Here is a 26,261-nt window from a genome sequence, read left to right as displayed (position 1 = left end):
TTCACCCACACCTCTAAATTTCGTTGGAAACAAAATGAATCTTTACCTTTGTTCTTGCTTTGCTGTTGAAAAATAGTCTTACATTGTCGGTAGACAAGATATTAGGCATGTTTATAAGGAATGAACAACCTTCTCTTATTAAACCGGTTCTATGAGATGAGTTAAGTCTGCACATGAAGAAGGGTGTTGATGAATGATCTCACATTGCCTGTGGATAAGATCTTGAGTATGTTTATAAAGAATGTGCAACTTTTTTATTGAACCGTTTTTATGAGATAAGTTAGGCCCACAAATTTCTTCACCTGTAACCCACGGGTGAAAAGCAAGTTGATTATTGAAATCTTTGTGGCCTCCACGGCTCTTAAGAATAAATAAACTTTAATCCATGATATATCCCCCAAGGGTTTTATCCAATCAATGTCTCAACCCCTATAAATTAAGTTCTCTGCTTTAAAGTAGGTCTTCTGACGGCAGTTTAAAGCCTGTACGTTCACTACAACGTAGGAAAACTGGTTGTACTGTATTGTAGAAATAGGAAGTTACCTCTTGCCAGCCACAAGGGAAACTGAGATACAGGCAGCCACGTGGCCGACACTGTCGGCCCACTGTGACATTATATATAGAGCAACAAAAGGTTGGAGGAAAAGAATGGAACCCGAATAAACTTGCATCGGTGGATGAGGGAAAGAATCCTCCAAGTCTTTTGCCGAAAAGTTTTCCTGGAAATAGACAAGTGATCGATTCACTGCTATTCCTCCCTTCACACGTATTCCTACTCTTCTCCCCTGGCCTACCTTTTATATAAACACCCATCTGCGCCGCTCTTCCCACACCTTTCTTTCTCTACGTACCCCACAAATAGAGGAAATCATATGGCGCCATTTCATATTAATCTCCCTCTGCCAGTTCTTTGGATTCTAATTATTATTTCATCAGGTATTTATTTCTCTTAGTTTCCTTAATTTTCCTCTTTTATCCATGTATTACTATGTACATTATATCACGTTTTGCTTTCTTTTATTTAATTAGGATGGCATTTAGTGGTTTCTTTTCCCTGCTTGAACAGTGAGTATAATCTTAAACGTTGGAGTAGGATTTCTTGGGATTTTCTAGAATTCGGGCAGTGTTAAAATGTAAGAGATGGTTCCATAATAGGGATAATAACCTTATAGGCTTATTGTAATCAAGTTGGATATTATATTTATCTTGGGTAAAGTTCACATACTCCCATCAAACTTTTAATTGTGACAATATCTTCCAAAACTATCATTAACTTTACTTATATCCAAATTTCTACAAATAATACAAGCAATATGTAGCCCTTTTAGACTCTTATGTGGTGGGCGTATGTTTTTACACTGAATCATTCGTAAATTTATGTCTATGTTTTATTTCTTTATTTTGATTTTCTATTTAATTTTCATTTTATTGTAACTTTCTTCAAAGAGAGAACCCAAAGTCACCTTTCTCATTTTTTTGCCCGAATTCTTGGACAAATAATTGAAGGAAATTCAAATTCGATTTTGATTTTCCATGCAGGAGTTTCCTAGATGAATTTTCAGACAAAGAATTTAAGGGAATCTAAATACGAACTTGTTCTCTAACATATTCATTGTTTCTTTACACTTATAATTGCAGGGGCCAACATAGGCGAGTCCGCAAGAGTTTTTACCCTAATAAATAATTGCAAAGAGACAGTATGGCCGGGAGTTACCCCAGGTGAGAACTTTAACGGTGGCGGTTTTACACTAAAACCCGGGCAGTCCATCGAATTTACTGCACCAACGGCTTGGTCGGGCCGTATCTGGGGTCGAACCGGGTGCAACTTTGACAAGAATGGGCTTGGGCAATGCCAAACCGGGGCATGTGGTGACACCCTCAAATGCGGAGCCTCAGGAAAGACCCCAGCTTCACTTGCCGAATTTACCCTTGCATCGCCTGACTTTTACGATGTTAGCCTTGTGGACGGTTTTAACTTGCCAATAGCTGTGAAACCCCTCCACGGTACCGGAAACTGCAGCGTTGCTGGTTGTGACGGGGACTTGAGGCTCAATTGCCCCAAAGAGCTCGCCGTCAATGCCAACGGTAAGGTTATTGCTTGCCGGAGTGCATGCGATGTGTTCGACACCGACGAGTACTGTTGCCGAGGAGTTCATGGGAACCCCTCTACATGTCAACCGACATATTATTCCAAGAAGTTCAAGGAGGCTTGCCCAACTGCCTACAGTTATGCATACGATGATCCCACCAGCATATTTACGTGCTCAGGGACGGATTACGTGGTCACTTTTTGCTCCTCCAGGTAAATCCCGCCACCTTAATTTTATGAAATATTTGTGTACGATGTTAATTTGGAAAATAAACATTTAACCAATTTTCTTGTAATATTAGCAACTGACCAAAAACCTCTTGCTGTACTTTAGGAACCAACCGGTGTGCACGTATCATAACAACAAGCTCGTCTGCAGCGATTCGAACGGTGGGTTAAAGTCTCTGGTTGGAAGATGGTGGGCTTGGAGCGTTGGAGCTTTTACGTTGTATATAGTACATGTAAATATGGGATACATTTATTCGTTTATTTAATTATTTCATCTATATATTCAAGGGAAATTCTCAAGGCAACAAGGGAAAGACCGAGCAACGAATTACTTTTAGATTAGAATTATTTAAAGATAATTGGAAGGGTTAAAATATTAATTAAATGATTAAATTTATATTTTTTAATCAATTCAAGTTTTTTGGATAACATACATGTATTTTAATATGGTATAATTAGAGCATTCTTGAGTTCGAACCCAATCTCTATATTTCACCGTACATTTTAACTAAATATTTTACCTATTAAGTAACACTTAATAAGAGAAGGATCATCTCTATTTCATAGTGAGAATTACATTTTTTTTTTTGGTAAGATAATGATATATATATATATATATATATATATATATTATTAAAAAATTTAATAATGTACCGTTAAATCTTCAAATATTCCGTGAGGGTGACACAGTGCCGCACCATACTAAAAGAAAGCAACGGTTGGCGGTTGGGTTCATTTTGGGCCAATATAGGCCTCGACAGAACCTCCCAAGATACAAGTCTCAGTGTACGGTTCTGGGATTGCCATGTGTGAGACTGGGCTAGCACCCAAAATAAAAACCTGGCCCTGCGTTACTGTTCCAGTCCAAAATCTATATCAATTATTTTCCTTTTTTAGAGCAATTTCCTTTTTCTTTTTCTTGGACCAACCAAAACGAGTTATTAGATCCCAAGAGTAATATTATAAGTTTCTCGTGTTTTTCTTGTATCACTCAAAAATAAGGTGACTTTAATGATTATTTAATCAAAATTTAATAATAATCAATTACGAGCTCTATAATATAAAAATCATATCATTTTTAAAATGACACAATATGAATTTCTAGCATTATTCTAAACTCCACAAATCTAATAATAACTTTGAGCAAAAGAATGACGATGGAAGGAAAGGAATAATTTATCTTTTATTTTTGAGTTTAGTTTATTGGTTTAAGTAAATTTTAGGTTTTCTAAAGTTAAATTTATTATTGATTTTATTTTATAGTTTAATTTTAATCATTGAAATTATGATTTGTCATCAATACAATCGTACCTATGTATTATTTTAGTTTGTAAACTTTCAGTTTGTTAGGGCAGCGTTTGACAAAATTGCGATTTAACTTTTTAAATCACTATTTAGCCTAGTTAATACTAAGAAATAGTGGATCAATACATTGGCCTCAAGCTCGACTTCAGAGTAGGACCTGGAGAAAGTAGGAGGAAAAGGGTTAGAGAGAGTCGTTGGAGGTGTTCCGACGAGCTCGCTCCAACACCTTAGTTAGTGGTTTTGTAGTAGAGTGGTCCGAGAGTAAAATGCAATAGAGTTTCGGGTAGAGGATGAATTGTGTGTACCTTTTCTACAGTGTCAATGCTGTCTTTTTATAGCGTGGGGGTATGGGATGTTCTGATGACAAAATGGCGGCCCTCCTAGTAATCTTGGGTCGTTATTTTGTCATCTTGTTGTTTTGTGTGACCTGGCAGGGGAGGCCATACATGAGGCAGAGAAAGTGGCCGTCCCCAGGTCTTTGGCTTGGGCTAGCAATTTCGATCCCCCAACCCAAGTGGCCGTCCCTTGAGTCTTGGGCTGAGAGCGGCAACTCTGGTCGTTCAAAGCCTTTAAAAATAGCAATTTCAAATAATTTATTTTATGCAATTTAATTTAAAATCACACTATTTATCGCCAAACGCACCTTATTTAGCTAAACAACATCGATCACAATTTAGTGAAAAATGGTTATTGAATTTTTATATAAAATTATAAATAGAAATTTCAAAGATTCAAAGAATAAATTTTTAATTTAAAAATTAAATGGAATACAAGCTCAAAATCCATAGGCAATATTACCATTGAGCCTAAATATACAAACCAATTGCGTTATAAATAGGCGAAATAAGCACCGGTCTCGCTGGCGCTTCATACGAAGAACGAACAAAGCGCTTAGTGATAGTAGACTATTCGGTTAAGCTCACAGAAATGGCGAGCGGCGGTGGCGATGGTGGTGGTGGTGGAGGAAAGGTCTCCTTCAAAGTGACGCTCACCTCCGATCCAAAGCTCCCGTTCAAACTGTTCGTAAAACTAAACCAAACCAAACCCTTCTTCATGTTTCCTTCTTCTTCTTGTACTCTCTGATTCTGATTCGCCGATTCTCTCAATGTTTCTCGCAAATCTCTCAGGTTTAGCGTTCCGGAGGCAGCCCCTTTCACCGCTGTTCTCAAATTCGCCGCCGAAGAGTTCAAAGTGCCTCCCCAGACCAGCGCTATCATCACCAACGGTTATTCCATTTCCCTCTTTAGTCTTTATCTAGGGTTTGCCTTGCATGTTCTTTTAGAGATTTATTTTTAGTGATTACTTATAAAATTGTAATTTACACGATGAAATTTGGAGCTATAGGTGTCGTTTAGATATGATATATCATATATATGTTGCGAAAGATCATGAATTATTTATCTGTAGTAAAAAGACAAAATCTATAGAAGAAAGTTACAATTTGTTTATTTGTTGACATTTTTTTTATATGACGGGTAACCTCGATATGGCCCACCCCTCAATGGTAAAGCGTGCACCGCACTTTTGCTAGTTTTCCTACACGGATCAGGCTAGATTTTACATCGGGGTGTGCCCTAAGGGGTGTTTGCACCTAGCAAATCTTGAACTTGGGATCTAAGGGGTGATACTCCCCAAGACCACAAGCCTCAACCACCTTATGATATACTTAGTGAATATGTACTACCTTGAACAATATGTTACAATTTGCTTCTTGAAAAGAATGTCATCTTCTGGTGTTTCAAGTGGGATATCTCAAAATCCAAACTTTTGCAAATTTTGATCATTTTCTATTTTTCTCTGAAACTCTGGTTCTTCTTTCGTAAGATATGAGAGGGATTTCTTGGCATACTAGTCCATTGTATTGGAATTGAAAAAGATTGTTTGTTTAGTGTGATTGTTTCCTGACCCTCCAGACATTAAGTGACACCTACACAGTGATGAGGCTGAAAATGCACTGTTTTATTAATAGATTGTAGCCATGTGGTATTTGGTAGGAATTCAATGCAATTATCTATGATACCAAAGTCTGCCAATATCTTTGGTCTAAATTTTTCTGTGATGCTTCCAACATCCGTGTTGCTGTTCCAAAGAGTATTTGACTTTCTAAGGCGAATTGCAAAGGGGATTCCATTCCATTACACATGGGTATGGGACATCTTAGATTTTTGGAGCCACATAGTTGCATCTAAATCCTGGCACACTTTAATGGATTAAAAAAATACATATATATTTTTTATTGTATTTGACAATTTGCACAAATGCAATAAATTTGTTTGGATACTTTTGTTACTTTGGGTTTTGGCGGTTCTAGAATTTTTATGAGGAAAACTGAACAGTGTGATGATGTGACTGAGGGAAAATGGCTAAATTGCCATTTGGTGGCAAACTTCAAACTACAAGTCTACATGTAAAGGCTAAATTGCAGTTATGCTAATTAGGGTGTATGCATGTTATGCATGCCTGTGAGATGACATTTTTTAGTTTTTTTTTTTTTTTAAACATTCCCAGGGAATCACCATAGCCATTTTCAATGAGGGATTTCTATTGTGTACAATGCCCATTACCCAGTATCTTGCCTTCATAGGAAAACAAACCTTGTCCGCTTACTCATATGATTGTGCTTTTATCCTCTTTAAGATCCAATGGAAGAGTGTCTGATATTTTTCCATCTATGTGCCACAAGTCCGTTTGACCTCTTTCCTATTCTTCTCTCCTTTTAATGCCGAATTTCATTTTAGGAGAGAGAAAAAGGTATCCAGGGGCACTGCCTGCCCGCCCTTTTTTGACCCTTCTCATTTTGACTGCCAGTACTACCATCTATGCTTGCCTTGGCATTCAACAGGGTTGGCTTCCAATTTTGCTGAACAGAAAGGGATTAAGAAGTAAAACTAAAAATAGTGTAACGAACGAACGTTACAGAATTATAGATGGCAGCATTTTTAAGTCTTCCTCACTTTAGCCTGTTAATAAACCGTTTGAAGTTGAAAACATTCAGTATTACGCTTGCTCATTTACTTTTTCAGTATAGGAAATTCGCTCCTTTAACTGGTTAAGTCTCAATTAACAAGATATTATTAGATTTAGAGTTGCTACAGTCTTAGATAGACTTGCCTATTCATCCTGTATCATTATTTCTCACTTTTTGTTCTTTGCATGTTTACATCTTGATATTTAATGCGTGCAGATGGTGTTGGAATTAATCCTCAACAAAGTGCAGGTATGCCAATGCTTTCTCTTTTGCTCAGTTTTGGTTCTTCCTGTCAATTGCTGTTCTTGTATTGTTCATTCTTGCATGTTATAGTTCTAAGCGACAGTATTTGTTTTCTCACTCTGTCGTAGTTGATTGAATTAGAAGCATGCATTGTTAGAATTACAACTCCATCAGTGTCATGCTCAGTCCTTTACATTTTGATGTAGAGCACTCCCAAGCAAGATTGGATATTAGGCCCAATTATAATCAAAATGCTTTTCTTAACTTTCTTAACTTCATTATGCATTACAATCCAGCAGTTATTTTATTTAATTCAGTTGTGTCTATTACTCAGTTTATGCTCCCTTCTTGTTCACTGACTGCTTTTTTGACGTAACATGAAGAAGTGCCCTTTTATGCTTCTGGAATCTAATAGTGTGATTTTAATAAAAGTTATTTGTTGAAAAAAAAAAAAAAAAGAAAGAACAAGAAGAAAAAGAAAAAGAAAAAAGGAATAGTACAAGAAATTAAAAATCATGTTGCAATGTTTATGTGCCCGTGACAAGCTGTTGGAAAATGTTATTGTGATCATTATGATGATGATTTGAGCATTATAAATTTGGATTGGTTGTTTACAATATAGATCTTGTTGTAAAATTTAAGCACTACATCATGTTGCAATATTCATGTGCCAGCCCCCCTGACAGTTGTGAAATTGTTATCATGATAACGACTATTGGCTTGGGCACAATATAGATCTTGTTGTAAAATTTAAGCACTACATCATGTTGCAATATTCATGTGCCAGCCCCCCAGACAGTTGTGAAATTGTTATCATGATAACGACTATTGGCTTGGGCACCATAATTTGCATATATTTGCAATTTAGATTCATTAATCTATTTAAAAAAATGTGTCTTTCTTTGTAGGCAATGTCTTCCTCAAACATGGTTCTGAACTACGCCTCATACCTCGTGATAGGGTTGGAGCTTCTGGGATGTGAAATCTGCATTATCATGGCCTATCCTCTCTGGTTAATTTGGGTTCACTTGAGTTTTTTTTTCAGTTTTCTTAATGAGTTGGGAGGAATTTTACACTTCAGCGCTTCATACTAGTGTAACTTGCATAAACTTTATTTATAGAGAAGTATGGTGTCTACAATAAATGGTCTTAAATAATTGTGGAAGGATTTAAAAGATGTCAAGCATGAATAAATACAAAGAATTAGCAGCCTGGGCCTGGCAATGTCATCAGAGACCCATGTGCCAGTATAGTTGCTGTTTCAATGAGTTGCCCCATCCAGCTTCGAGCTATGACCAATGCTGCCATTTGTGGTAATCTAGCAGATGGATATCTTGAACACTTAAGGTTCACTTGCCCTACTTTGCTTTTCTCGTGGGTCATAGAGAAAGCGTTGATAAATGCTTATAATCAATTGACTTTAGTACTGTCACCATAGCGTCCTAGGCAAAATTCCTTCCGCTGTAAAATGTGTAAGAGAAGTGGGGGCTTACAGTCAATCTCACTTCATTGGACACATCACTTGAAGTATAAACATGAGATGATTAAGCCCCTCTTCCTCATTTTATTAGGAAAAAAAAAACGTGAGATGGGTCAGATATGACAGATCCTCCACGTAAACTGGCAGCCATGTCAATTGAACTCCGGCATCATAAAATGCAGAACCAACCCCACCTCTATCTTTCCTCCAAAAGCAAGCAATGGAGCAAGCTTTACATAAAGATGTTGATTCGCCTGAAGTCCATGCAATTCCAACAAAGTGGGGATGCCAGCCAAAACATTTGAGTCCTCTGTCACTTGTTTCAAGTCATGTGGCTATGAGATGCCATGGCACATGAAGTACGGCAGGCGGTCATCAAAACTATATGACATGTCATTGATTTCTAGCCGATTAATAAGATAGCTGGTGTAATGAGGTGGAGGTAAGGGAAAGTGACTACAAACGCACCTAGATTCCGTATCTTACAAAAATGGCTCTTTAATTGAATGTTGGAGTTGAATCTCACTAAACTGGCCCCATCACATTTACTGTCACCCCAACAACCGTTCTTCTTCCATTGCTAATGGGTGGTGGGTGGCAGCCCCATCCTCTCTCCCAAGCTACTTTGAGTTCATTGACATGTTCTCGAGTCCTCGATCATTGATGAGCGTCAGTTTTTTTCCTGAAGTGGGGTTTTGTGGTATCTTTGATCCAATGCAGGTATGTGAGTTAGCTGGGAGGGCGTGTTGGATTGAGATCTGGCTTGTATTGCCCATTAGTGGGCCTCATAATGGGACCTCTCACAATTAATTCTCTGGATTGCTGCTAACAATCTGGTTCATCAGCAATCCGAACAGCTAATTATTGAAAATCTGAATCCATGTTGCTTATAAGATTGAAGTATTTTCTGGTTGAAATTGGTGATAAATTGGGTGATCAATTGTCCAAAGATCAGAGTAAATTTTTCAATAACACAAGGCCAGATCCAGAGATCTTTGTAACAACCTTAATATAAAACCCAAACGCAATCCTCCGACAAGATGAGATGAAATTTAAACTTGGTCTGCCTCCTGGAGTCCTGGGGGTTATTTAGGGCCAACTTTTGCATGAGTGTGATGAGCACATAAGGCAACAGTCATAGGTTCACACATAAAGCAAGGAATAAAGTCTTAAAATCAATACGAACTCAAACTTAAACAAACAAGTTATCAAAACAATGAAATTAATCGATTAGAATACAGGCTTCTTTTTCTTTGGGGAAAAACAAAAGCATAAGGGCTCAAGTACATATTTTTCCAAAGGCTCAAGTAACGTTGATTGACTATCATTCTTCTTCATTCAGTTCTTCACATGGTATCATAGCATCATTTTCAGGCCAAATTCCATTCTTCATTCAGTTCTTCACATGGTATCAAAGCATCATTCTCTGGCTAAATTCATGTAGGCTCTACAATAACTCAATTACTCCAAAGATTATTTCTCAACAACTTTCTATTATTTCTCAACCACCTTCCATTATCTTTCAACCATTATCTGAATGTGGACAACCCATGATCTATCAACTACCTCTATTATCTCTAAACTACCTCTCACTATCCATCAATCACCAGAAGATAGAAGGTGGAACATAGAGAGAACAGTTATATGTAATCCAATAAAAGGGATGCAACAATGGAAGGAAAGGGATCGAAAAATCATTTTAAAAAATCCTTAGTGTCTGCTATATTTTGACTCCACATAAGAGTACTAACTTAAGTATTGAGAGTCTCTGGACAAGGCCGAGATCCTTTGAGGCTCTTGTTATTTTGCAGGTAATCGATCGTAGCTCAAGCCGTACCAAAAACTACATCAAGACTATGATTGATTGAGATTCAACCTATTTCCTTCTTTGAATCCCAGATGGCACAATGGATCCTTCTCACCCCTATTATATTCATCATTCAGATCACTTGAGGATGCTTCAATGGTGATCATTACAGTACTTGAGTCGTGCTATGAGTTTATCCCTTCATTGATGGTTCAATCCAAAAACCATCAGAATATGCGTTTTGGAAGAGATGCAACCACACAATTTTGTCTTGGGTTCTCAATTCCCTAGAAGCTCATCTCGCCAATAGCGTTATTTACGCAGAATCTGTGTTTGAGATCTGGACAGACCTCCATGAACGATTCTCTCAAATCAATGCTCCAAGAATTTTCCAAATTGCGAGAGCTATAGATGCAATTCTGGGATGAATTGGCTTCCTGCAACGATCTCCTTACCTGCACGTGTTGTGCAATCAGTGCACACACTGACGGAGAACAAGGTGAGAAAGGAATGGGATTCCCGCCGTTTAAATTGCTGGGTAATTATTGCGAGAGAGGTGACTATTCAAATAAATTTTGAAAAAAAAAAATGTAAAATTAATTTACGATGATTATCTGATTCATAATTAGTTCCCAACTCAGAAGTTTTTGAAATATGTTAAAAAAACAACTTACTGCATATGTTAAATTTTTTTACGTCATGCAGGTGGAAATGGGCACTAAAATGGGCACTTCCGTAAATGTGAACAGCTGAAATGGAAAGCCCGCATGTCTCGGAAAGATTTCGGCACCCTTTTTTATTGGTCCCTTTTTCCCGGCGTGATGGCATGCCACCGCCTGTTTTTCTTGTCACATTTGACCATTTTGCCCCTCCGTAGTCCGTACTACGAGGAAGGAGCGTGCCAAGGCAATGTGCGGCGGAGTCCTCACCCTCGTTTTGCCACATGCGAGACTCGCTTGGTGAAATTGGGAAATCCATTTTTTTGATACAAAAGAAGATACTTAGAAAAATTATTAAATTTATTAATGAAGTTTAGGTTTGTATCAAATTCGATACATAGCTTATTCTGGTAAATTTTGTTGTATTTTGTCCATTTTTTATGGAATCATTGTAAAATTACAATTTTATATCTGAATAAAAAAAAAAATACAAAATGAAATTTTTTTTTTTTTTTTATTAAGGGAAAAATACATTTTACTCCTCGAACTATTAACTCATTTGCACTTTTAATCCCAATGTTTAAAAAAATGATACTTTACCTCTCCAAACTTTCAAATTGTTGCAATTCGACAATTCGAACCTTTTTTTGTTTTTTTTCCTCAAAATGCCCCTATCCCAAGTTTTAAAAAAAAAATTTAAAAATTAAAAAGTAAAGGGTTGCCGGTCTGGGGTGGCTTCGTCCAACTGGGGTGGCCGGCCACCCCTTAATTTTTATTTTTAATTTTTTTTTAACGTGGGATGGGGGCATTTTGGAGAAAAAAAAGTTAGAATTGTCGAATTGCAATAATTTAGAAGTTTGGGGGCGTAAAATGCAACTTTTTAAACATTTGAGTTAAAAGTGCAAATGAGTTGATAGCTCATGAGTAAAATATATTTTTTCCTTTTACTAAAGAGGACGAGGTGCGTCCTGCCTCGCATTATTGACGAGGAGTAGCCTCTCTTTTTTTGTAATGATAAAATTAAAATTCCACAAGGACTCCATTAAAGAAAAAAAAAATAGAAAGAATTAAACAAAATCATCAATTTGATACAAAATGCTTATCACAAAGAGCATTAAGATTTTTCATTCTTACCCATTTTCTTGAAGTGCTTTATAATCCATCTCTCCAAAGAAGTGGAAAATAAGAAATTGTAAAAAAGTTATGAGAAGATACTCTCTACTCAAGCACGGGAGGTCTTGCCCGAGCAGGAAGGAGTTTCGAGTGGGCCTTTGCTCGAAAAGAAAAGCTCACTCTCACATATTCTTGTCCATTTCTTTACGTGTGTTAGCATTCGTAATTAGGAGTCCCGAGTGAGCCTCTTCCCAAAACAGAAAAGCTCTTTCTCACATATCCATATCGATTTCTTTAGGTGTGATAGTATTTGTGATTGGGAGTTTGTATCAACAACTGAAGACAGACGACAAGGTTGTAGCAGTCCACCTACAGCTATCTTCCAATGTATGAGTTGGTTGGAACCAAATGGTCGGCATCAGTGAGAATTTGACAGACACAGATAATTAGAGTGACATAAATTAATTTCTTCTTCAGCTGTCTACTCAAAATCAAAATTATTGGCATGTCCTCTTTGTTCTATTCATAGATTAAAGATAAATGGTCCCCTAAGAAGATTCTTATTTTGGCTAGTGGCCCTTTCTTATGATTTGTTTCGTTCTGATTTCATCTGTTTTTTTTCTTCTTTTTTTTTTTTTGGGTGGTTTTTTTGGTTTTTTATGAGCAATATATAGGACGGGGGAAAAGGGGTTAATTTCATAGGTTAAAAAGAATAAAACCTAACCTATTTCGTAGTTCCACTGTTTGATTCCCCGTATGTCTTTCATAGCTATTAATATCTAGCTTGTTCCTCGAGTTAGGGAGGAAATGACATTTAATTAGATATGGACATAGTCACATAGGATTTGGGTGGGAGAAAGAGATGTGATTTAGGCTTTAGGCTTTGTTTATTTTGATATAAATGTTTTTCCTCGAAAAATATTTTTAGTGAAATTATTTTTTACTCATATGAAAAAATGAGTAAAGGTGAAAAATGGTCGGTGACTTTCGGCGAAGGTCTAGTGAATTCTTGTAGTGGTCTGGCATTTGTCTAGCAGTACAAACTTCAAAGGAAAGAAACTCAAACACAAAATTTGTTTTACGAAATTTAGAAACGAAAACCATTTTTCAAAACTAAAGAAGCTTTTTTGGTTAAACTAAAAATGTTTTCGGTCGCACTAAACACCGAAAAATACAAAAAATATTTGAAAAAATATATATAGTTTAAGCCGAAACAAACGAAGCCTTAATTAGACATGGATAAAGATTTTTTAAAAATTGAGTTGTCTATAAAATTATAATATATTTCTTAATATGTGAGAAGCATGTATCTTTTAACTCAAATAGCACAATATAGTGATTTTTAAATTTTCTAGTTGAATTTAGAGAAAAACTCAATTCTTAGGATAATTGTTTCAAGTCTATGTGAGTGGCGCACATTACGTATTCACGCCAATGTAATACGTATATATTTTTTTTTTCAAATTTTAAAGTAATTGTTAAAATTAATATTATTTTGGGAAAGTTCACATACCCTTTTAAATTACCCTTCAATTAATAATGTTCTCTCAAATTTTCAATTGTGACAATGTCTCTCAAACTATAAAAAATTCTCAAAGTTCTCTCCAATAACGAAACTACCCTTAATAAAATAAAAACAAAAAATACTAAAACTTCTAGAAAAAACCTAAAATAAATAAAAAAATCCAAAGGGTGTCAAATTAAATTTTTTTTTTTAAAAAAAAAAACCCTTTGTATAAGAAAAAAAATTAAAAAATTTGCGATGAAATTTTTTTTTTAAATAACTTTTTAAATAAAAATTTATGTTTTACAAAAATTAACAATTTTCGTTTAGGAAAATAAAAAATTTTGTTCTCCTAGAACATTTTTTTTAAAATGATTCTTTTAAATAAAAATTTCTTTAAATAAAATTAAAATTTTCATTTAAAAAAAATATTATTATTATTATTATTATTATTTTAATTTATAGGGATACGTTTGTCTTATTGAGAAATATATAGGGACATTTTTATCTTTTTGCTAGCCTTAGGAGGAACATTAACAATATTTTAATAATTTAAAAGAGACATTGTCACAATTAAAAATTTAAAAAATATTATCAATTAGATTATAGTTTAAGAGCATTCCCAATGGAAGAGCCATATTTTTATGTAAAATAGCTCTTTAAAACTCACTTTTATCTAGTTTAGCTAAGCCATTTTTAAGTGTCTCCACATTCGATTAGCTATATTTTTAAAAAGAAGGTGGGAAAAGATTTGAGAAAAAGATAAAGTAGGAGAGAGAAACACTAAAAAATAAAATGGCTCCCTTAAAAAGTGCTGCTACATTTAACTTTTTTTTTAGCTCTTCTAATCAAATATCTATTTTACATATATTTTTGGCTCATCCAATGTAAGAGGTTTTTTGAACATTTGAAGAGCTATTCTAGATAAAAGTAACATTTGGCTCTTCCATTGGGAATGCTCTAAGTATGACATGTGAATTTTACCCTATTATTTTTTATATTTATTTATCACACTCGTTTTGGAATCTTGGATCCTCTAATGGTATGTTTTAGATGACTTTTAATGTTACTTAAAAAATGTACTTTAAAACACACCACAAAAATCAATGTAAAATAAAATAAATGATAAATAAATGCAAAGAATAACCTATCTCAAATACCTTAAAAATCTAGTTCTTAAAAATGTTGTGTTCAACTGATAAAACGTGAAGGGTATAAAAGTCACATCGATCTAAATAAAAATTTTAAGGGGAAACTTCACTAAGGCCCCCTGAACTTCCGGCCGATTTTACAGACCCCCCCTGAACTTCAAAAACTCTCATTTTGGACCCTTAAACTTCTATTTTCTCTCACTTTGGACCCTTTTAACATTAAACTACGTCGTTTTGGATGTTTTATACCCATTTTACCCTTCCCCAAAACTACGTCGTTTTGTGTCCTAAAATTACAACACCTACCCAGCCCAAAACGACGTCGTTTTATGCATTAATTTTTTTTTTTTTTTTAAAAAAAAAAAAAGAAAAGCAAAATAAATAAATTAAAAAAAAAAAAAAAAAAAAAAAGAAAGAAAAAGAAATCGGGGGTGGCTTCAGCCACCCCCTTGGCCAAAATGGGGTGGCCGGACCACCCCATTTTTGGCCAAGGGGGTGGCTGGAGCCACCCCCTGGCCGATCTGGGGGTGGTTCGACCACCCCCATGGCCAAGGGGGTGGTTCGGCCACCCCCGTGGCCCAAAAAAAAAAAAAAAAAAAGGGGATCGGGGTGCTTTGGGGGTGGCCGGACCACCCCCAAGGGGCTGGGGTGGTTTCGACCACCCCATACCGGCCGTATGGGGTGGCCGAAACCACCCCCAGCCCCTTGGGGGTGGTCCGGCCACCCCCACGATCCCCCCCCCCCCCCCCCCCCCCCCGCGTTTTTTTTTTTCGGCCTTTTGGGGGTGGCCGGACCACCCCCATGGCCAAGGGGGTGGTCCGGCCACCCCCAGACCAGCCAGGGGTGGCTGAGCGACCCCCTTGGCCAAAAATGGGGTGGTCCGGCCACCCCATTTTGGCCAAGGGGGTGGCTGAAGCCACCCCCGATTTCTTTTTCTTTTCTTTTTTTTTTAATTATTTTTTTTAATTTATTTTATTTATTATTATTTTTTTAATATTAATGACCAAAACGACGTCGTTTTGGGTTGGGTGGTGATGTAGTTCTGAAGCTCAAAACGGTGTAGTTTTGGAGTAAAAACGACGTAGTTTTGTTTAAGTCCAAAACGGCGTAGTTTTAGTCGAGGGTAAAATGGGTATAAAAAGTTTAAAGGGTCCAAAGTGAGAGAAAATAGAAGTTTAAGGGTCCAAAATGAGAGTTTTTGAAGTTCAGGGGGGTCTATAAAATCGGCCGGAAGTTCAGGGAGCCTTAGTGAAGTTTCCCCAAATTTTAAATTTATGCTCCAATAACAAAGCCCGAGGCGACGCAGTTGCTGACTTGCTGTAACTCGGTATACCTCTGATCTGTCCAACTCGCTATCACATTCCAGACCACCAGCACCGTTCAACACCTTTATTTAATATTCTTCTTATTAAATTATTATTTTTTTTTTTTTTTGAAGTGTCTTACTAAATTAATTCACTTACTCATGTAGTTTTTCAAAATTTTATAGATACTTTGAAATTAAACAATTTAAATGTTAAAATCTTAATATCTAATACCCATAATTTCGTTTGTTAATTCATTATATCCTTTTTAATTAGAGCAAAATGATATTGTAAAATTTGAACCATTCAATTGTATTATGATTGTTAAAAGTTTGGGAAAAATATATTTTACCTCCATGAATTATCCATCTATGTGCACTTTGACCTCAAATGTTTAAAAAGTGACACTTGATCCTACAAACTTTCAAATTGTTGCAATTCGATTATTCTGACTTTTTTTTTTTCAAAATGCTTCCATCTCAAGTTAAAAAAAAAAAAATTAAGGGGTGGCCGGCCACCCCAGTTGGGCCTAGAGGTGGCTTTGGCCACTCCAGACCAGACACCCCTTAATTTTAATTTTAATTTAATTTAATTTTTTATTTTTTTTAACTTGGGATGGAGGTATTTTGAGAAAAGAAAAAGAAGTTAGAATGGTTGAATTGCAACAATTTGAAAGTTTGGGAAAGGTTAAATGTCATTTTTTAAATATTATAGGTCAAAATGCAAATAAGTAAATAGTTCAATGAGTAAAATGTATTTTTCCCTAAAAATTTAATTTTACTGCTAAATTACCTTATTGAAATTTGAGATGGGGGTAATTAATTCAAACTTGTTGACTTTTCTTTCTTTACTAATATATGCATAGAATTATTATTTATTTTGAAATGATATGCATAGAATTATATGATTATATCATGTTTGTTGGATCGAATATCATCTATTACCATGTCTTATTAGCTATAAAAATTCAAGACACAATCTAGGGTGAACCTGCATGGGGCCGTAGCTATGACCCCCCAAAGACCTAATTATCTTAAAAGACAAAAATACAAAAATTTGGATTTTTTTTTTTTTAAATGTTTTTGTAATGATGCCTCCAAAATTCCAGTCCAATTTATATTCCAATAAAACAAATTAAAACGGCTGTAACTAATATTCCTTAACTTCCCCTGTTTACGTGACAAACCTATTATTATTTAACATTAACAATAATTTACTACTTCTTTGTCTAAAGACTCATTAATGCCCCCAGTTTCCATAAGCTTTTCTTTTCACATCACGTGAGGTCATGAATCATCATCTTTTCCCCGATAAGGAAAGAAAACAGACGACATTATATTTAATGATATAACGAGAATTATAATTATTTATATTTTTCTTAAATTATAATTAAAATTTAAAATAGTTATTATTAAATTTTAATTTATCAGTAATTTTAAAAGTCATATCACATTTATATACACTAATCGCAAACCTCTCTAGGGGAGGATTATCTTCTTCTTTCATCCCCTCTCCTCCCTTTTTTTTTCATTGCCATCAGGCCCATCACAGTGGATTTGATTGGGTTTTAGATCTATTTTCTTCAAAATCAGATATAGTTTTCTCTATCAGTTTGGTCTATCCACGTTACCGCTCACTAGCCACCATTCTTCCAACCACCGACCTTCATGCATCAATCTACCCGCCACGCGCCGGTGTGTCAACGATGTCGTCACTAGTACAGCTTTAGTCTGTCAGATCTGCGCCTTCACAGTCCTACCCGCTCGGCACCAATCGCCAATCCAGCTTCTATGTCACCAATGAGAGTGGAGTGTTTTACGGCTTTTGTTTTTGTTTATGTATTTTCGTTTTTGCTTCTAACCTTTGAGCTAAGAATGAATAGTTTCGATATGAGGGGTTATCTCTTACGGCCGGTAAAATAAAGTTTTAAGAAAATTTGAACTATCAATGTCACAGATCTAGTATGTTTTTGAAAGTCGGAGCAGATGTGTTCCATAAGATAAGTTATGCATGGATTAGTGGAGTATGCTGTCATAGATAATTTTTTATTGCGATATTTTAATGATTGTATCCAATTTTTTTTAAAACATATAACAAAATTTTCATCATTTAATTTTAGAATAATAATTAAAATTTTTAAAATTCACTCCATAGACACATCCAAGTTTTTTTAAAACATATTATGCCAAATGGTTTGATTTGCGAAAATATTTTTTACATTTTGACGTTCATCTCCAGAATGAAAAAAAAAAAAAAAAAAAAACAAGAAAAAAGAAAAAAACATTTCCGTTCGACATGATTTATGGTAATTCTGTAGAGAATTACCGGGATATTCACGACCCTGGGGACGCTAATGTCTGTTGTTAGCGCGGGAATCCCAAAACGCTTTAACTAATTCCCTTTTCTTTCTAATATTATAACTCCCAAAAAATAAAAAGCCACAAAAGACGAACCCACTGTCACTGTCATCGGCTCCAGCCCATTCTCAAAATCTCTCTCTATTCTTACCAAAAAAAAAAATCTCTCTCTATTGACTGTAACTGTGTCAGTGTCTGTGTGTGTGATTTATATCAGACCGTACAGTCGGATACAGCACTAACTTTTCAGCACAAAAGATCTCTCTCTCTCTCTCTCTCTCTCTCTCTCTCTCACTCTCACACGCACACACGCACTGAGACGGTGAAAGATGGCAATGAAGCCCAAGAGCCACGCTCACGACGGCAATGGCAACGCAAGCGACGCCAGCGGGAACAGCAGCTCGCCGAGCCCGCCTCCATCGCCGCGCCGGCACGCCAGCATCTCCCAGTGCCGGCGGCGAGTGCGGTCCAAGGCGCAGTACGCTCAGTCCCTGAAGGAGAGCTTCGGCGGCGGCATTCTGTTGCGGCGGAACCTGCGGTACCTGCTGGTGCTGCCGCTGCTCTACGTGTGCGGGCTGCTCATGTGCGTAGTTGGGCCCTTCTCGGCTCTCGTCGGCGGGCCCGCTCCTCCTGGCTCGGTCTACCTTAGCCACGAGATGTTTCGGAGGCTCTGGCGTGACATTCAGGCTGATAATTCCTCGGCTCTTGAGGTTCGCTTTACCCCGTCGTTTTTTCCTTTTTCTTTGAGGGTTTTCCGTTCCGCTTCGGAGAAAATACAGGAAAAGTTAAGGAAAATAAATATTTAAAGTTTTACTAAGTTTAAGTTTTGACAAACCCAGGGAATAAATACTTTTTTGTTTGTTTGTTTTGTTTTCCCTGTTTTTGGAAGATATGCTTGTCGATCTATAGTCCAAAAGTAAAGCAAATTACTTCCTTCTGATCTTGTGATTGTTGGAGTATACACACTTTGAGTGTGATTGGTTGACTAGTCGCAAGAATATATGGTTGATATTAAATAACTGGTCCCGAACCTAAAAAATTGAGTTCTGACATCTTAACAAGTCCTATTTGTGTATGGATTCGTCATTGGCAGTCTTCTTTTGAAAAGTGTAAGATATTACTGTTTCTAGGAATGGATCATCATATGGGTACTTAATTAGGGTAAATGTAAGCAAGATCGGGTGTTCAGAATTTTGGATTTGACTGCCGCCACTTATCGCCATTAGCATCCTCTTATTTTGCTTCTTTTATTGCACTACATAACAAGCTGCCTTTTTATTTGTTTGATTATTACTAGTTTTTCGTTCGGCTAGAATTAAACTGCAACATTGCAAAGCAATCGTTTTGGTTTGTGTTCTTTAAATGTATTCATAATATATGAATTTTGCGTGATCAGGCAAGATGAAAACGTTGTTTTCCTGTTGCAGTTATCCTCTGTTTGGAAATACAAAAGGAGGCAAAAAGAGCAGAGACCTTGTTCAAATTCAACTGCTGGCCGACGTTTTGGTATTTATGAAGTTAGCATGTTTACTTATTAAGACAGTTTACTTCTGTAGTTCTCCAGTTTTTGTTGTGGGATATATTACAATTGTGGTAACCTGAGAATTACACATGTATTAAGAGTACATTAGTATACATATTTGAACACCACCTTAATCTAAAAGTTTAAGCTAATGGGCTTAAGTCCATTTAGGTATATTAACTCCTCACTTTATTTATTTTTTCTCAATGTGAAAAACAACACTGATGTGCACTCACAACACACATATATTCTGGTCTATGGACCAATTAGTACACCGGAATATATATACATTAATACACACACATATATGTGTGTGTATTAATGTATATATATTCCGGTGTACTAATTGGTCCATAGACCAGAATACTGCCTTCCTCCTTTCACCTTCAAATGCCTTTAGTCCTTCATTCTTTTTCTTTTTAGCGTGACTGAGAAGGAATTGCATTAAACTGACATTTCTCTTTGAATTTCAGAGTCCTCTGGCCCTGGCCCTAGTGGTTACTTGATTGTGGAGGCTAATGGTGGTCTGAACCAACAACGCTCTGCGGTGGGTTTAATTTTTTAAATTCTTAACCAGCTCTCTTCTTTAGTACTATTTTCTGATTTTCTAGTATTTGCAGAAACTTGAAAAAACCTAAGCCCTCCACACCCAAACCAAAAAAGGAAGCAGAAACTAAGAAAGGCATTGACCAAAGAAAAGGATTTATTTTATTTTATTTTATTTTATTTTTTTAAGAAAACAAAATTATATGCAGCACTAAGGCATGCTAGTTATCAATAGTGTGACAAGTTGGTACCCTTGTATCTTCTCTTTTTCGCATATAAAATTTGTTCTTAATCTTTTATCATTTTTTTGGTAGATCTGCAATGCAGTGGCTGTAGCTGGACTTTTGAATGCGATACTAGTTATTCCTCGATTTCATTTCCATAGTGTCTGGAAGGATCCTAGGTGAGTAAATAATTACTTGCTTATAACATCTTACCATAGAGGTCCTCCAGCAATCTTTCAACGACATACCTCGTCACTAATATCTTGAGTGTCTACTGTTGGTGTAAAGATGAAACTTTACCTTTATTGAAGACTGGATATTAGCGTTTAAAAAACGTTATTACTCAGATATTGTAGAGCTATATCTAGGTTTCAGATGCCATTGGAGTTCCAGCTTAGTGGTACTCTGGTAGATTTATAGGTGGGCTGGGGTCTTAGATTTAGTAGGGGACGCTTCATAGATGGAGTGGGGTATTATATTTCACTTTTAGTACTGGCTGAAAAAGTAAATGCTACAGCACACAACATGATTACATTCTGTATCTATATACTGCAGGTGTTCTCTCTGTTGTCTTCAATTATTTCTTATGTGAATTTCCTTTGTAGTAATAAAATTGCCCAGCGAAGTGTTTTTCCTTTGTGGCTTTCTAGAGACATAAGCTAGTTTTTTGTAATTATATCTCTATCAGATGATTGAAGCTGTAAGGCCACTTGCTGTGGGCTCCTCTGTGCTCTATACATAATTTAATTACACGTCTAGTTTGTTATTTAACAAATTAATATGGACCTGTGTGTGCTCTACGATCAAGTTTGAAGTGTTGGAATATCTGTTAAGCATGTATAAATGCCTAGTACTGTGCTTGGAGCTGAAATTGAAGTTGTATGGGTTGCATATGGACAATCAAATGGCTTAGAGCATATGTCAAAATGCATGCCAGAAATGCACTATGTCAATGTAGAACTTATACAGCATAATGAGGGTGCTGGGTGCCTGTTGAGGCCTCTTCATTGCCTTAACAGTAAATATTTTCTCTTTTTTCAAATGTACTGTTGTGTGCATTCTCTCACCAAATTTGACAATATAATGATATGTTTTGCAGTGAGTTTGGTGACATATATGATGAAGATCATTTCATATCCACCCTTGAGGGCTATGTGAAAGTGGTTAAAAAGCTACCTGAGGCACTGATGGAAAGCTATGATTACAACATTACTGACGTACCAACCTTCCATGTCCAAGCTTGGGCTTCTGTCAGTTATTACTTGGGAGAAGTTTACCCTGTCTTACAGAAGCAAGGGTATGTGTCAAACCATCACATCTTTTCATTATGTACTCTATCAAATGGAAACTTTGAAAACTCTTCTATGTGATAGTCAATGGTATTGACAAACTGAACTATAGCACACCAGTTTTTTTATAAGCCCTTGTAAATGTGATGAAAATCTGATTTCTTGAAACTTATAGGGTTTTTTGGCTTGATTATCTTTCTGATGCAGGGTTATTCGCATAGCCCCCTTTGCTAATAGATTGGCAATGAATGTCCCACCTCATATTCAATCTCTAAGATGCCTGACCAACTATGAAGCATTGAGGTTCTCTTCTCCTATTTCAATTCTTGCCAAGAAACTGGTAAACAGAATGATCGAGAAGAGCTCCAGAACTGGTGGGAAGTATGTCTCCATCCACCTCCGTTTTGAAGAGGTACTATTGCTTATTTTCCATTATATTCTGAGCAAGTATTTGATTCTTCTAATGTTAAGTAGTTAAGAAAAATTAAGCCATGTGTAATTGTCTTCTACCTGTAGGACATGGTGGCATTTTCTTGCTGTGTGTATGATGGAGGAGAGGCCGAAAAAGTTGAAATGGATTCAATTCGTGAAAAAGGGTGGAGGGGGAAGTTTAAACAAAAAGATCGTCTCATCCAACCTGGTCCCAATCGAATCAATGGAAAATGCCCACTATCTCCCTTGGAGGTACCTCAAACACAAGCTACTTTTTATTTCTTTTTGGACCTTAAAACTTGAAATTTGAGCTTTTCCTTATAATTTGACATTTCACGTTCAGTTTTTTATTTTAGCATTAAGTGCTATTTAGAACTAGTTCTATTAAGTTTTTTCCATCTCGTCTTCCCTTGCAGCTTCAACCCCACTTGTTTTGGACCTTCATCTATTCCTTGTAGCACATTCAATAGTATTTGGTTAAAGTTAGAACTGCAACTGCTACAGGGCTAGGAGAGTGCCAAACAAAATTTGGGCTGGGTTTGCAAGAAAGAACATAATGGAATATGTTTGAGGTTAAAAGAAAAGAAAAAAAAAAATCAAAGGTTCTTTGAACTCTGAAAACATCTTAAATTTACCTAACATAATCGTCTAAGTTGGTCATAATCTTTTTTCTTGTTGGTGTAGGTTGGGATGATGCTACGTGGTATGGGTTTCGGTAATGACACTTCAATTTATGTGGCCTCAGGGAAAATATACCAGGCAGAAAGACATTTAGCTCCTCTGCTAAAGATGTTTCCCTATCTTTATACAAAGGAGTCTCTTGCAACCGCAAATGAGCTTGCGCCTTTCAAGGTAACTCTTTTACAGTGTGTGATCAAGTCTTTTGCAATTAGTAGTCCTGGTGACTTGGCAAATGTTCAACACCTTTAAATCACAAATTTTGATTTTATATGATGGTAGTGATATTTTCAGGGAGAAAATTGTGGCAATGGCCAATTACTATTGCAATGGTGTTGTGTTAGCCTCTGATTGCATAAATTTCAACGACCTTGCTCTAAAACCTGTTTTCTTGTTTGGTAGGGATACTCTTCAAGATTGGCAGCTTTGGACTACACAGTATGCCTATTTAGTGAGGTTTTTGTGACAACTCAGGGCGGAAACTTCCCGCATTTTCTGATGGGTCACCGGAGATTCCTCTATGGTGGACATGCTAAGACCATTATGCCTGATAAACGAAAGCTTGTTGTTCTACTGCAGGACATGGGTCTCAGGTAATCTCCATACCATTATTTGCTGATTTCTCTTTACTCCATTGATGTATCTGACCACATTTTTAGGAATATCCTAACAAGAATGTGATATAGTATTTGTAGAATTTATGCCTGAATCAGCTCTGGTTGTGTTTGGGTTATATATAAACTGTGTTTTTTATACTGTTTTTGCAGTTGGAAAGCTTTCGAGGATGAGATGGAAGAAATGCTGAATGAAAGTGACCGCAAGGGGGTGATGGTTCCCAGGGTGAAAAAATTCAACAGAAAAACTTCCGTTTACACATTCCCTTTACCGGAATGCAGATGCATTCAGAAATCGCATAAAAACCTAAACAATCCTAATTCTACATTCTTCAGTTACCAGCCGAGATCCATGAGATAACAAATCGACATCTCTTTAGCAGTTTCTCTCTCATTTGTGCAGCTGCCAAACATATGACTTTCTAGTATATTCTTGGTTTTTGGTTATTTTCTTCTGTAGTTTTTCTATAAGCTCATTGCAGTTCTTCAGGCGTGATAAAGGGTTTTCCAATTTGATTACACGAAGAATTCCTCCTTCCATGTCGTTCATTTGCCTTCCCTGATCTCTTTCTTTGGTACCGGCATGTCGATAATTGCTTTGGCTGGGTCTCTTCCCGTGGCAAGATATTCAGGGCTAAAGGTTGGCACGATCCTTTTGCAGTTTGATATATATGTATTTGTTGACCTAAAAGAGTATAGGAATGAAGTGTTAATTGCATTACGTTTTTCCCTGGCATCACAGGTTTGGCGATGAAAATTTTGATGCAACAAGAGGACCTCTATACGACATCGTTCTCTGCATGAAGTGTCAATAACATGACATGTTAGTCCTATATGCAGAACATCTGATTGTACCAATTTCGTAATTCTCCATCCTCTTAAGTCTTATCATAACTCTTATATGTTGATCGTAAAATTTTACTTATTGAATTTAGTGAGGAAACATATCCAATGTATACAAGATTTGCTTGTTAGATGATAGAGCCCCTCTGACTGGATGTGCAAGGACAATAAGATTAGATGGTTTAACCTCCAATAAGGAAAAAGTAAGCTTTCACCTTTAGACAACACCTTCGGTGGTAATTATTAGGGTACCTTCTTATTGCCCACGCGAGTGCCTAGTGGGCCTATGTGCTTGGACAAAAACCATAAAGTAGCTAGAGGATTTGCGCACTAGTTCGGTGGTATCTTCTATAAGCAATGCTAAATATCACGTAAACACCCACTAACATTTGATTAAGTTGATGTAACAGCAGCTCTAGGATTTTTTTTTTTTTTTAATGGAAGACTAAAGATACAGAAAATTTTAAAGGATTTTATTGGATTTTGTCTTATCGGGACCAACCCAATAACCATTAGATCTTATCGGATTTTGTCTCATTAGGGTAGAAATTTAATGGAAGACTAAAGATACAGAAAAATCTATTACGTTATGACTCCTACGTTCTGTTTTTCCACACATACGTCGAACTTATCACATTTCATGGGGATGATTGAGTGTGGGGATGACCACACCAATTATGGTGTGATCATCCCTACATCTTCAACGTCAACTTTGTGAAATATTTATGTGAAATGTAGCATTATTTATCTTTTATTGGATGATCAATTCACGGGAAGAGGAATGTTATTCTTTACACTCATTTTTCATTGATTAATATGATGCATTTTAGGTGGTTTTTTTTTTTTTTTTTTTTTTTATTTTTATAAAGTGATTGATATGAGAAGTTACTTAAAATATATCATGTCAACCAGTGTGAACTAAATTTATGCTACCCTTCACAAGAAAGTTTTATGTGGGTCGTGAGATTTATCTGTTTAGGCATAAATAATGCTAGAAATTAACTATATTTTTATTCACAACTTTCTCACAATGTTGAGTCTCAATTAACCCTCGAAAAAAATATGTTACATTTATCAAAAATTTTCCCCAAAAGTTGGTTCTCACATTTTTTTAAATAATAGATCATGCATCAGTGACATCACTTTGTAACAAATTTATGGAACTTTGTTTTTGGTAAGTGCAAGGTTTTTTTAGACATTATTAACGAACACTGTTGACATGACATGATTTAGGCATTCTTCTGTGGAAAACTTGTTTGGAGACGTCAAATTGGGATCCCCAATAATAGTTGGGAAATTTTCCAAGATTTTTTTTTTTGTTAATCTCAACCTTCTAATGTTATCCAACATGCCATGTGTCCCACCAAAAAGAAAATAATAAAATATTATTTAAATTTAAAAAATAAACATAAACTAAAATAATAAACAAATAAAAAATAGAAAATAAATTATTAGGGAAAACTTCAAAAAGCCTCCCTGAACTTCCAGCCGTTTTGACGTACTCCCATGAATTTCCAAAACTCTCATTTAGGCCCCCTGAACTTTGGTTTTCTCTCACTTTGGACCATTTTAACGTTAAAGTCAACAATTTGACTTTTTATACCTATTTTACCCTCCCCCAAAACTACGTCGTTTTGTGTCTTAAAACTACAACACCTACCCAGCTTAAAATGACGTCGTTTTAGGCATTAATTTTTTTTTTTTTAAAAAAAAAGAAATGCGAAATAAATAAATAATTTTTTTTTTTTTTTTTTTTTAAAAAAAGGGGGATTGGGGTGCTTTGGGGGTGGCCAGACCACCCCCATGGCCAAGGGGGTGGTTCGGCCACCCCTAGACCAGCCAGGGGGTGGCTGAGCCACTCCCGATTTAGTTGTTGTTTTTTTTAAAAAAAAAAAAAATATATTA

General features: G+C 36.1%; 3 protein-coding genes across 3 annotated transcripts; all 3 read left to right on the top strand.

Moving 5' to 3' along the window:
* Positions 1-859: 859 nt before the first annotated feature.
* Positions 860-2,600, top strand: LOC132167146 (Pathogenesis-related thaumatin superfamily protein). The gene is made up of 3 exons (XM_059578048.2): positions 860-936; positions 1,639-2,302; positions 2,424-2,600. The coding sequence occupies exons 1-3, from the start codon at positions 873-875 to the stop codon at positions 2,581-2,583; spliced, it is 888 nt and encodes a 295-aa protein (XP_059434031.2). The 5' UTR covers positions 860-872; the 3' UTR covers positions 2,584-2,600.
* A 1,849-nt stretch (positions 2,601-4,449) lies between these two features.
* On the top strand, positions 4,450-8,101 carry CCP2 (ubiquitin-fold modifier). The gene is made up of 4 exons (XM_059578827.2): positions 4,450-4,641; positions 4,750-4,847; positions 6,807-6,839; positions 7,742-8,101. The coding sequence occupies exons 1-4, from the start codon at positions 4,550-4,552 to the stop codon at positions 7,813-7,815; spliced, it is 297 nt and encodes a 98-aa protein (XP_059434810.2). The 5' UTR covers positions 4,450-4,549; the 3' UTR covers positions 7,816-8,101.
* Positions 8,102-18,487: 10,386 nt separating this feature from the next.
* LOC132166920 (O-fucosyltransferase family protein) lies at positions 18,488-24,487 on the top strand. Its single transcript, XM_059577778.2, has 11 exons — positions 18,488-18,918; positions 19,636-19,714; positions 20,204-20,277; positions 20,591-20,679; positions 21,600-21,797; positions 21,997-22,201; positions 22,306-22,473; positions 22,906-23,073; positions 23,302-23,492; positions 23,667-24,153; positions 24,256-24,487. The coding sequence occupies exons 1-10, from the start codon at positions 18,538-18,540 to the stop codon at positions 23,872-23,874; spliced, it is 1,761 nt and encodes a 586-aa protein (XP_059433761.2). The 5' UTR covers positions 18,488-18,537; the 3' UTR covers positions 23,875-24,153; positions 24,256-24,487.
* Positions 24,488-26,261: the final 1,774 nt, after the last annotated feature.

Source organism: Corylus avellana, chromosome 2, assembly GCF_965113065.1.
Source record: "Corylus avellana chromosome 2, dhCorAvel1.hap1.2, whole genome shotgun sequence".
Classification (NCBI taxonomy): Eukaryota; Viridiplantae; Streptophyta; class Magnoliopsida; order Fagales; family Betulaceae; genus Corylus; species Corylus avellana.
Note: the sequence above shows the minus strand (reverse complement) of the source record. Positions and strands in the feature narration are given on the sequence as shown.